This window comes from Quercus robur, chromosome 11 (genome assembly GCF_932294415.1).
Source record: "Quercus robur chromosome 11, dhQueRobu3.1, whole genome shotgun sequence".
In the NCBI taxonomy this organism is placed as follows: domain Eukaryota; kingdom Viridiplantae; phylum Streptophyta; class Magnoliopsida; order Fagales; family Fagaceae; genus Quercus; species Quercus robur.
In genome coordinates, this window is record NC_065544.1 from 44,745,497 (window position 1) to 44,757,740 (window position 12,244).

General features: G+C 36.4%; 2 protein-coding genes across 8 annotated transcripts in view; both read left to right on the forward strand.

Annotated features, from left to right (window-relative positions):
* Positions 1-10,234, forward strand: LOC126706590 (17.5 kDa class I heat shock protein-like). The gene is made up of 2 exons (XM_050406127.1): positions 1-608; positions 10,072-10,234. Exons 1-2 carry the CDS (start codon positions 195-197, stop codon positions 10,111-10,113), a joined length of 456 nt encoding a protein of 151 aa, XP_050262084.1. The 5' UTR covers positions 1-194; the 3' UTR covers positions 10,114-10,234.
* The window catches only part of LOC126706587 (17.5 kDa class I heat shock protein-like), a 26,818-nt gene continuing 24,026 nt past the window's right edge, over positions 9,453-12,244 (forward strand). For 2 of the 7 annotated variants that reach the window (XM_050406119.1, XM_050406120.1), the window contains exon 1: positions 9,471-9,989. In XM_050406119.1, coding sequence (XP_050262076.1) covers positions 9,562-9,989 — 428 coding nt within the window. In that variant the 5' untranslated portion in view covers positions 9,471-9,561. Of the gene's footprint in view, positions 10,072-12,244 lie in introns of all 7 variants that reach the window. The other 5 variants (XM_050406122.1, XM_050406121.1, XM_050406117.1 and 2 more) reach the window with 5 other exon arrangements.

Genomic DNA, 12,244 nt, shown 5'->3' on the forward strand with positions numbered 1-12,244 from the left:
GTTCTCAATAGTCCTAGAAAGTTCCAAAGAACCAAAAATCTCAAAACAAAAAACAGGGCCTAGACTACACTAGAATCCTCCTAGTCATCTTTATAAATTCCCAACCCATCAAATCCTTCAACCATCGAAAAATTTCCTGCAAAAATCTGAGTCTCTGTGTCTGAAGTTATTCGCAACAACATCAAAGTTCAAAAATGTCGATAATTCCAAGCTTCTTCGGTGGCCAACGCAGCAATATCTTCGACCCATTTTCTCTAAACGTATGGGACCCATTCAAGGATTTCCCAACACAAATTTCCAGAGAGACTTCCGCTTTTGTCAATACTCGTATTGATTGGAAAGAGACCCCAGAAGCTCACGTGTTGAAGGCGGATCTTCCTGGGCTAAACAAGGAGGAAGTGAAAGTCGAGGTCGAAGATGACAGAGTGGTTCGGATCAGTGGAGAGAGAAAGATAGAGAAGGAAGACAAGAATGACACGTGGCATCGTGTCGAGCGGAGCAGTGGCAAGTTTGTGAGGAGTTTCAGGTTGCCGGAGAATGTGAAGATGGATCAGATCAAGGCTGCTATGGAGAATGGGGTTCTCACTGTTACTGTTCCTAAAGTGGAGGTGAAGAAACCTGATGTCAAGGCTATTGAAATCTCTGGTTGATTTTGTTTGTGTGTGTATGTGCTTTTGGGAAACATGATTAATCTCAGCTGTGTATGTTGCGTGTGCGAAGTGTTCGCTTAAAATATTTATGCAAATAATACTTTTTGGCTAATTTTTTTATGATGCTCTAGTATTTTATGATCGTTATTTACTTCTTTTGTGAAATTTCAGTCTCAGTGCATTCCTCTTGAGTAAATTGCCCCCTCTGTTTTTTTATTTTTCAAAAAATACTTTTATTCAATTGATGGGATTTTTAAGCAGTGAATAGACATTAACAGGAGGATTTAACGATTGAATAAAATTTGAAACATTTTTATTATTGTTTGGTTATTGTTTCCAACTATCCCTCTTTTCTCTATTTTTTCCCCCTAAATTGGGGAGATGGAATTTTGGTGTTCTAAGGAAAAAACGCCCTAGCTCACTATTTTTTTTTTCTTTCAATCAAACACTAATAAAATTAGTTTTTTCTTAACTTTTTTATCCTCAATTTTCTATCCTTTTTGTTTCACCCAACCAATCAGACCCTTACACCCACCAAAAGCATATAAAGTAGATAGAACGGTTTTAAAGCATATAAAGTAGATAGAAAGGTTTTATTGAATAGGGGATGTAAGTGTGAAAGTATGATATCTTAATTTGATTGGTGATGTGATATGTATAGGTGTGGTATAGGTGTGTGATGCGTAGAGGAATGTAGGAGTGGAAGTATGATATCTCAATTTGATTAATTATCTGATGTGTGTATAATATCTCAATTTGATTGATTATGTGATGTGTGTAAGTGTGTGATAAATTTCACATTGAATATTTATTAGGTAGATCTTGGTTTTATTAACAATTATAAGAAGTTACAATTGTGACTAATTTTTTTGAGTTATAGTATAGAAGTGGCTAAAGTTTTTCTTTGGGTTGTTATAGGAAGTGAGCTTCATAATAGCTTCTAAGTGATGGCTTAAGAGTACTCATAATAAGTGGGCTATTTTTAAAGCTAAAGAGGAATACTTGATTGGGGATACTACTTTGTGGTGGAAACTATCCAAAAAAAATTGGGCTTGTTGGAAAGCAAATAGATAGGAAGGAAGGAAGAAGATCACTAGGCCCAAATAGAAAGAAAGGAGTTTTGGACTTTCACACGACTTAAGCTTATTTTAGACTTCGGCAAGTTAAATTATGTTCGATTCAGGAGGACCAATTCTTTGTAGTTCCAATTGACTCTTCTTGCCTAACCCTTTTCTTTTTTTTCTCATCTTACAACTTTAGAGTAACACATCCTTGGTAGATAAAGTGCACCTATCAATCACTGCATTGGAATGTAGCCCTCTAAATCTAATCATGTGATGATTGTCCTAGTAAGCACTAGCACCTATCCAAGTTAATCTTATCCGTTTCATTATGTGAAAGTAATAATTAAGGGTTTGAAACTTTGAAGAGGCATCCTAGGGCTGTACATGATGCAATGTGGCCAATTTTGGAGGGCTTTTTTGCACCGCACCTACAAGGGTGGTTTCCCTTATCCTTTACCGCACCTTACCTGTGAAGGAGTGAGAATTAGTTTGCACAAGGTGCGATGCACCATGTCGGTTTGGTGCAATATGTTCGGTAAAAAAAAAATATTACCTAAATATTAAATAAATAAAAAATTAAACCACATCAAACAACCCATACTGAATCATCAAACAATGTAAAAATTCATTAAAAAAAAAAAAAAACAAACATATTCACCGTATTTCTTTAAAACCCACACAAAATATCTCAAGGGAATTCACAATCTTTCTAAAAAATATTGCAAGACAAAGCATAATTTGTAACCTAGATACTAAGAATCAAATAAAATTAGATACCTAGTAAAAGAAGGAGAAGCATAGTAGTTCTAAGTATTGACCATCAAACATTCTGTACAAACTTCCAGAGAATAGCTAGGACAAAGAGAAGAGTGGAGAGGAAGACACTTGGAGAATGGTGGTGGTGAGCGGCAGAGGACGGTGGCAGTGAGTGACGAAGGCTAAGGAAGAAAGGGGCTGTGATGAGAGAGAGGGAGAGCGAGAGGCTATGGGCGGTGGGCTTGTGGAGAGAGAGAGAGAGATATATATATATATAAATGAGAAACTAGAAATTTAACCTAGGATAAAATGACATCATTCCTTAAATTTTTTTTTTTTTTTTTAAAGACCAAAACTATGTTGTTTTAGTATTAGAACTTAAAAAATATATATACAAAACGGCTTCATTTTATATTGTATTACCTAAACCTATTTAACATGTTCTTCTTCCTCCAAATTCAATAGTGCAGCTTTATCTCTCTCTTTCTCTCAGCCTCCTCTCATTCTATTGTCCTCTTCTTCTCTAAGCTTTCTCTATCCTAATCACACACACACACACACACACACACACACACACACACACACACACACACAAGCGATGTGTGATTCTCATCGGTGAGCAAAACTCACTATCATTCACCACACCTGTTGGCTTTGGTTCCCAAATAACACTGCCAACCACTGCGTCAAACACCTACAGTGGAGCTTTAGGTCAGGCGGCTCAGTGTGGTAAGGGGAGGTTCCATCGGTGGTGGGCGATGGATGAACAAGCCAATCACTATTCACTTATCATGTGAAGTTGTGAACGCACTTCAATTGGTCTGGCTATACCAAATTTGGGCACACATCAAAATAAGCATGGGCATTTTGCCCATTTTTAACCTCTTAAAACAACTATGGTTGGTTCCTAAACTTAGATATCTATTGCATGCTAAACTTAGACTCTTTATTAAGTCTCTTTAAGTTATGTGCAACACCCAAAAAAAAAAAAAAAGTGTTTACACAACCTTGCAAAAAGTTGTGGGCAATCTTCTTGTATGTCAAGCCTGTATACGACTTATTGTTAGCTTTAAAAACATGCAAAAGGCTGTGGTCAATCTTCTTTTATGTCAAGCTTGTATATGACTTATTGTTAGTTTTAAAAGTAAGTATAATCTATGAACAAAGTTTAACTCAAAGTCGGTTTGAAGGAAAAAAAGGTTTCACCCACTGTGTGATTATTAAAACGATTATTCATGTATATTTTTAGTCAAGTAGCGAGTTATTTTAAGTGATCTATGAATGAGTTATGTGATTTGTCCGTTTAAAATCTTGTTTTTATACTTTAATGACTGACGTAAATGTTTAAGTGATAGCCCATTAATAATGACATCCTTTATATTGCCTTGCATCTATGGTTTAAGACCCACCTCCTCCTCCCAAACTTCAATGTCATTAGTATATTTATTTTTATCTAAGATAGAATTCTACTTTAACCTTATCTAAATTTTTATATTTTTCAAGAAAGAAAATCATTTTTTTTAATTAAGAAAAATTGATATTTTAATGAAATATGGTGTAAAATAAATAATCTAACATGGGATGTTTTGAAAAGCGAGTATATAAAATAAAAAAGGTAGGTTATTATGCTAAAATAGACACAAATTTTTGCATGAACAAATGTGAATGCTCTTAATCGTTAGTGTTGTGGATTTATTAGATTCATGTTCATTGTTTTTCATAGGAACCAAATACTTGAATTTATTTTTAAGTATCCTCTAGAATGCTAACAATAAAATTTAAAAAAAAAAAAATCAATTGAACAAATTTAAAAAAAAAAAAAAAAAAAAAAACCACCTAGGCTTTTATGGCTTAAACACTTTTAATCTACAATTACAAATTAGTCCAATATAAGTGTTTAGCCAAAATTCATATTGCAAACATATTCAATAATGAACTAAAGCATGTAAAAAGCAATATGAAAATGCCGGAAAAAAAAATCCACCCTTTCAAAGAGGAAAACCTGATCACTCAGGCAAAAAAACCTCTCTGCCAACACCACCGTCGAAAAATTCACTATTATGAATAGTTGTAATACATGAATGACTATAACTTCTCCAAGCGTATATTTCCTTGTATATTTGAACCCTCCAAGTTCTACCTAGCAACCCATTGCTCCAAGTATTTTTTGCACCCAGCTTACCGAAGTTACCACCGTTGAGCCGCCAACGAAAAAGCACCAAAGGATTTGGATTTGAGATAGCTATACTGGTTTCCAAGCCAATCAACATTCTAACACTTATAAATTTTGTAAGAAGTGATGGTAGAAATCTCCTCTCAATGATATAAAAGATTGGAGAGGGAAGGGACAAAAGGCTACTATGGGTTTCTCATTAAGGGAATGGGTAGCTCTCTTTCATACAAAAGGTTAGGATGTGTATGTGGTATCTCCAGTTTTATAAGCTCAACTTATTAATTTATCACATTTAGAAATGTATAGGGTTTGAGTCTTACTTATATATATAATGTGGGTGGAAAAGAATATTGAAATAAGAACATATCAAATTGCCAACTAGATAAAGATACATTAAAATGAGAAACTAATTACTTGTAAATCTGGCATGACATTAAGTTATCAAAAACATAGATTTTACAGCCGTCAAAATGAAAAATTTTTAGGAGATTTGTTGGGTAGAATTTTTAGGGACTCCGAAAGTTTTCCAGTTAGCTGATTGGAATGCAAGTTTAGATATTCTAATTTCTCTAAATTGAAAATGCTAGGCGGTATATTGCCTTTCAAAGAATTGTTCATCAAGTAAAGCCCTAAGAGGCTTGTACTGAGATTGGAGGACCAATTAGGTATCTCATGATTGAAATGATTTTCAGAAAGATCAAGGACTCGAAGAGACGTGAAATTGACAAATCCAAGAGATGGATTCAGGCTATCAAGCTGACAGTTATACAAGTATAGCTCCAAAAGAGATGGGAACTTACTCGTTATTTGAAGCCAATCAACTTCTTTGTGAAGGTCAGTTGAGCTCAGGTCAAGAAATTGAATGGCAGAGAGACTAGACATCCAACGAAGGTTATCTACATAGAGGTCATAATTATATTTGAAAGACAAATAGCGAAGGCTTGAAAGGTTCTCAAGCTGATGAGGAATGATTCCACTGAAGTTAGCATATGAGAGGTCAAGATGTGTTAGACTGTACATTGAACCAAAGAAAGTTGGGATCGGAGTAAAATTAAAGTCATTGTGACTCAAATCCAGGTAATTCAAATGTTCTAATTGGAGCAACGAACCACCAACCTCACCGCCTAACCTCGAATAATTGAGGTGGAGCTCAATGACTCGGCCAATTTTCTTGTCACAGAAAACTCCGTCCCAAACACAGCAATCTTTATGGTCAGACTAGGATGAGAGGACGTGTCCATGATCAGTGAGACCACGTTTGAGGGTTAGAAGGGCTTGATTGTCTTTTTCATTGCAAGAGACATTTGAGATTGACTCTGCTTTGAAGAAGAAAAAGCTTAAACTGAAGGTAGTGGGAAGGAACCATACTAAGAAAAGCACGTGAAGAGTTGCAAAAGAGGTGGCCATAGTAGCGAAGGAAGGGAAGTTTGAAGGAAAAGAAGCTGAAGTGTGAGTGTATTGTAATTAACTCGTCATCTATATATATATATATATATATATATATAAAACCGAAACATTTGAAACTCCCACAATTTTTCACCTCAGCATTACTTAAATAAAAAAAAATAAAAAAAATTCTAATATTACTATAAAACCAGGAAAAAAATTCTCTGCCACTTAAAACAAAACTCGATAATAACACTATCGCAATAGCAATTTGAGCATCATGACTGCATGACTTTATTTTGTTTGACACACACAGGCGCTTTGAACTCCTGGCTTTTCCGCACTGGTGGTGTAGCCCCAATTGGCATCATCACACCATCAGCTGAAGATTCCATTGAAAATAAGGGCTTACTACTAGCAGTAGGGTCATCCACGTTCTTTTCAAACAATGGGGAACTCACATTCATCTTGCCATTGGGGTTTGCCTGATCCCTAAAGTTAAATATGCTTAGAGCACCCACAGCAGATGTGGGATATGTGCCAAATGCTAAATATTTGGCACATATCCCACACTAAACACCATTTGACCCCATTTATCAGATGTGCTAAATGCCATATTTTTTGCAACATGCTACAGTACAATCACAAATTTCCCACGGTACGGTAAGCTGTGGCATATGGATTTATTAATTTTTTATTCCTCTTTCTCTCTCATATCTCTTTCATCTTCTCCTTCAGCAATTTAGTATTCACCGCCTCCATCTCCACTCTCTCATACTCTTTCTTCTCCCCTTTTCCCTTTTGCTCTATTCTCTTCCCATTCATGAATATGAGCCACCACCGATTTCCTCTCTACCATCACTGATCTCCTTCACCGGTTTTTTCTTTCCCCTTTTGTTTGCTCTCTCCTCTCTGTTCTATCTCAGAGTCGCCTATTGGCGTGGGTCTAGGTTTGGATTTGTGATTTTCGATTGTGATCGGCGTGGGCGCAGGTCTCTGGGTTGTGGGTTTGTGAATTCGGATTGTGATCGGCGTGGGTCTCTAGGTTATGGGTCTCTATTCTATCTTGATTCGCCGATTCGCTGTTCGTTGTTCTCAGAGCCGCTGATTCGCTGTTCTATCTCTGAAGGTTTCATTGATTCACCGTTTCTCTGAAGGTTTCATCGATTCGTTCTACATCTACTGCGTACAGGTAAGTTCTCCGTCTTCTCTATGATTCTCTGAGATTGTCATATAGTCATATAGTCATTGATTCTCCGTCTTCTCTGTGATTCTCTAAGTTCTTTGTGATTCTCCTTTTTTTGGTTTTTTTTAAAAAAATGGTTTCGACTGTTTAATGTCTGTTTCTTCGTAAGAATAAAAAATGAGCTCTGGGTATTTCTGATTCTGAGAAACTGTCTTTTGGGTTAGTGTCTTTTGAAAGTGAGAGTGAGAAGGAGTTTTTGAATATACTTCTTTTGTTTGATTGCTGTACTTGGAAGCATTGCTTGGTTTTTAGTTTATTAGAGAGAGAAGAGAGAGAGATTTGAAGATCAAGTTATAGTCAGTAGCTGATTCTTATATGCATTTCTAAGTTATAGCTTTGAAAGAAAGAGAGAGAGACAGAGAGAGAAAGAGGTTTGAAGAAGAAGCTATAGTGGGTTGTTTTCTGGGTATAAAGGGACAAGGTTCTGAGTTTCTGAGACTTAAATGTTGGTTTTTCAGATCGTTTTTGCTTGCTTTCATTGATGCCTACTTCAAAAAAGAAAAGAAAAGTGATTTTGTTTTCTTTTTTCCCTTTTCCTTTGTTTAATTTGCTTTCTGATCACTATAGATTACGGATCATTGTTTTTTTTTTTTTTTTTTCCTTACTTGTTCTTACAGTAGTGAGGCACTGTTTGGTGGCTGTTAGTTCATATGTGTTGTGTGCTCTGTTATTTATTTATTTTTTTTTTAAGGTGACAGGTTCTGAGGTTTTTTTTTTTTTTTTTTTTTTTTAGTCCCCAGGTTCTAATTTTTTTTTTTGAAGGTGACAGGTTCTAAGTTTTTTTTATTTTTATTTTTATTTTTAAAAAAAAATGCTTAAGAAAATATTAATTTTTAAAAATATGACAGTTGAATAAAGAGGATTGTTTGAAAATGTTACCGTTAGAATTGATGAGATTTGAAAATATGACTGTTGTAGAAACAAATATTACTGTTAGGAAGAAAGAATAAAGAAATAATTAAAAAGAATTAAGAAGTAATATTTAAATGAAGTGGTAAAAATATAGAACATCTGATAAATGAAATTTTGTAAAATGATGTGGTAAAATAATAAAGTATGCTTTTGGTGTGGCAAAATGACATAATTTTTGTAACGGCTGCTACGGATGCTCTTAAGGGTAACTTTTTTAGCTTCCCTCTTCCCCTCTTTTTACCAGTGGCACACACATCTTCCAAAGTTTTATCCCTTGGCTGACTTGATTCTGCTTCCCCGTTATTTTTTTTTTTGTATGGATGAGAGAACAGGTACTAATTGAATTGATCAGGTACTTAATTATTAAAGATTTAAAAGCACATACGCACAAACAAATCCTATGGAAATGCTCTTAATCGTTTAGTGTTGTGGATTTATTTTTGACGTATTGCAGGCTAGCCTCTGGCAAAAATGGCCCATTACCATCAATTTTCAAAATAATTTGCCCAGAAACACTGTTTCCAAACTATATAGGTATATACCACTTTTTTAGGTACTCGAGCTTGCCAAGCTCGAGTACCATGTTTTTTTAATCCACTGTCACCCCATATTCAAGGAGCCCTATAGTGGCGTTTTTAAGCCCTATAGTGACGTTTTCGGGCCCTATAGCGGCGTTTTTAAACCCCCATACCAAGTTAAGAGACCCTATAGTGACGTTTTCGGGTCCTATAGCGGCGTTTTACTGCAAAATTTTTTTTGTAAGTCCCCATAACAGGTTCAAGGGGCCCTATAGTGGCGTTTTTAATCCCTATAGTGACGTTTTTGGGCCCTATAGCGGCGTTTTCAAGCAAAATTTTTTTATAAGTCCCATAACAGGTTCAAGGGGCCCTATAGTGGCGTTTTTTGGCCCGAAAACGTCACTATAGGGCTTAAAAACGCCACTATAGGGCTCCTTGAATATGGGGCGATAGTGGATTAAAAAAACATGGTACTCGAGCTTGGCAAGCTCGAGTACCTAAAAAAGTGGTATATTGCTATATAGTTTGGAAACAGTGTTTCTGGGCAAATTATTTTGAAAATTGATGGTAATGGGCCATTTTTGCCCTAGCCTCTAGTACTAAAATATAATAATAGTTTTGGGCTATAAAGGCCTGATATTCAAGGGACTTGTTAAGTTATGGGCCATGAGTCTCTTCAAGCTTCAGTTAGGTCCTTAAACGTGCCCACAAAGTAGCTCCTACATAGTTCTCAATAGTCCTAGAAAGTTCCAAAAAACCCAAAAATCTCAAATCAAAAAACAGGGCCTAGACTACACTAGAAGCCTCTTTTTTTTTTTTGTTTGCTGAATACACTAGAATCCTCTGAGTCATCTTTATGAATACCCAACCCATCAAATCCTTCAACCATCGAAAAAAATTCAGTAAAAACCTGTGTCTCAGAAGTTATTCCCAACAACATCAAAGTTCAAATATGTCGATGATTCCAAGCTTCTTCGGTGGCCAACGTAGCAATATTTTCGACCCATTTTATCTAAACGTATGGGACCCATTCAAGGATTTCTCAACCCAAATTTCCAAAGAGAATTCTGCTTTCGTTAACACTCGTATTGATTGGAAAGAGACCCCAGAAGCTCACGTGATGAAGGCCGATCTTCCTGGGCTCAACAAGGAGGAAGTGAAAGTCGAGGTCGAAGATGACAGAGTGGTTCGGATAAGTGGAGAGAGGAAGATAGAGAAGGAAGACAAGAATGACACGTGGCATCGTGTCGAGCGGAGCAGTGGCAAGTTCGTGAGAAGTTTCAGGTTGCCGGAGAACGTGAAGATGGATCAGATTAAGGCCGCTATGGAGAATGGGGTTCTCACTGTTACTGTTCCCAAAGTGGAGGTGAAGAAACCTGATGTCAAGGCCATTGAAATCTCTGGTTGATTTTGTGTGTGTGTGTGAATTGTGTATGTGCTTTTGGGAAACATGATTAATCTCAACTGTGAATGTTGTGTGTGCGAAGTGTTTGCTTAAAATATCTATGCAAATAATACTTTTTGTCTAATTTTTTTATGATGCTCAAGTATTTATGATCGTTCTTTACTTCTTCTTTTGTGAATTTTCAGTCTTCAGGGCATTCCTCTTGAGTAAATTGGCCCCTCTATTTTTTAATTTTTCAAAAAATACTTTTTATTCAATTGATGGGATTTTAAAGCACGGAATAGACATTAACAGGAGGATTAAAGATTGAATAAATTTGAAATTTAAGTACTAAATTGAGTTTTGGGTAAATCTAAATGGAACAATTTGTAATTTGGGCCTAACATTTAAGAACGGTTGGTTGCATTCTAAGTTCATATATTTTTGTTGAGCTTCTCATCTATAAGTGTTATGGGCTTATGGCTGACAAATCCTATTATCAAATACTGGAATACACGTTGGAAGCCCACAAATATGCACTTAACAAAATATGACACTTAATGATGCAAAAAATTAGTAGTTGTGCTCCTCCTCGTCATAGCGGATGGATGAATCTGTGATGGGGTCGTCTCATTTAGAGGAAAACTTACAAAATGAACTGGGTGGTAGTGTAACACGCTGGTGAGGTGTTAGCAAAATCACTTTTGATGTTTAAGTTAGTAAGGGAGAAAGATTTTAAAGAGAAACAATTTGGAAAGTGATTTTTGTAGAGTACTAGTCTGTACTTTTAACTTTTGTTGCCCTCTCTTTTATAGTTGTGTGTGTAATTAATGGGCAATGAATTGTTGTATTTATGCTCAATGATTAGTGCGTTATAAAATCTTTGTCTGAAGTTTACAGCTTATTTTGTGACTGTTGCTTCATCCGTTACGCTTTGTCATCAATGAGCGTAATAAATGCGTAACATCTTCTCTTGGTTAATGACAATCTTTGCTTAATGACGATCGTAAATTTTTGACTCATCAGCTGCCCCTTTGTTCAAATCTTCGTCTGTTCGATGAGATGAGAACATATTCGTCTGACGCTTTGTATTCCATGTATTGTGTATTTATGATGTGTTGAAGTTTGACCAATTGAGTGTCATGTGTACAGTTAGGATGCGTTCAACGTAGACACTTCTTGGTTTTTCCGCGCGTGTTTTGGTCACTTATTTTGCATTTTTCCCTCCTGTTTCCTTTTCTTTGTAATTTTTCCTTGTTTAGTTTTCATTTTAGGGTTTGTTTCTCCTTCAAGCTTCCTTTCTCTGTCTTGCGTTCCCTGGTAAGTTCTTCATGCTCTTGGTTCTTTTTCTGTTCTTCCATGGTAGATTACTCTTCTGTTAGGGTTGATTTTCCTTTAATAGATTTTCTTTTTGCTTGCTTAGGTTGTTTGCTTGAGGCTGTAGAAGGAGAGTGTCTCAAGTGGGTCAGCCTCTTCGTGGGGGAGGACTGTCCACATAATTTTGTCCTTTCTTCTTTATTCCCTTTAGTTTCCCTTTCTGCTAGGGTAGCTAGGTCACTAAAGATGTCTGGGGAGGTTAGGTCTAGTGAGTTGGAGACGGGGTTGTCCTCGTCTGATGACAGTGTGATTCCCGAGGTTACCTCCCCTTCCACTCCTTATAAAGCTTGGAATATCTCTTGTGCCCTCTCTGGAAAAGATGAGAAGCGGATTAGGGATAGGTTTCAGTTCCCTGATTTTGTTAAGATTAGGATCTCGAGTGGCGAGGATAGGACCTGTCACTCTTACGCTGATAAAGTCTGTTTCTACGAGGCGAACTTTACTAGTGGTCTTCTTTTTCCCATCCATCCCTTTGTTAGGGAGCTTTTTGCATATTTATATCTTGCTCCGGCACAATTAGTGCCCAATTCTTAGCTGATCGTCGTTTCTTGTATGGTAGTGTGGATGTCTGCCAATGATGGGGACGTCATTAAGAAAGACGAATTCCTTCATTTTTATAGTCTGAGGAAGTCCAAAGACCCTAACTATTATGAATTTAAGTCATGGGATAGGGCTTCTAGATTAATATTTGATTACCCATCATCTCTCCGCTATTGGAAACCAAACTTCTTTTTTGCTTCTAGCAATGGTTAGGAGTTCGTCCCTGGTGAGGACCTAG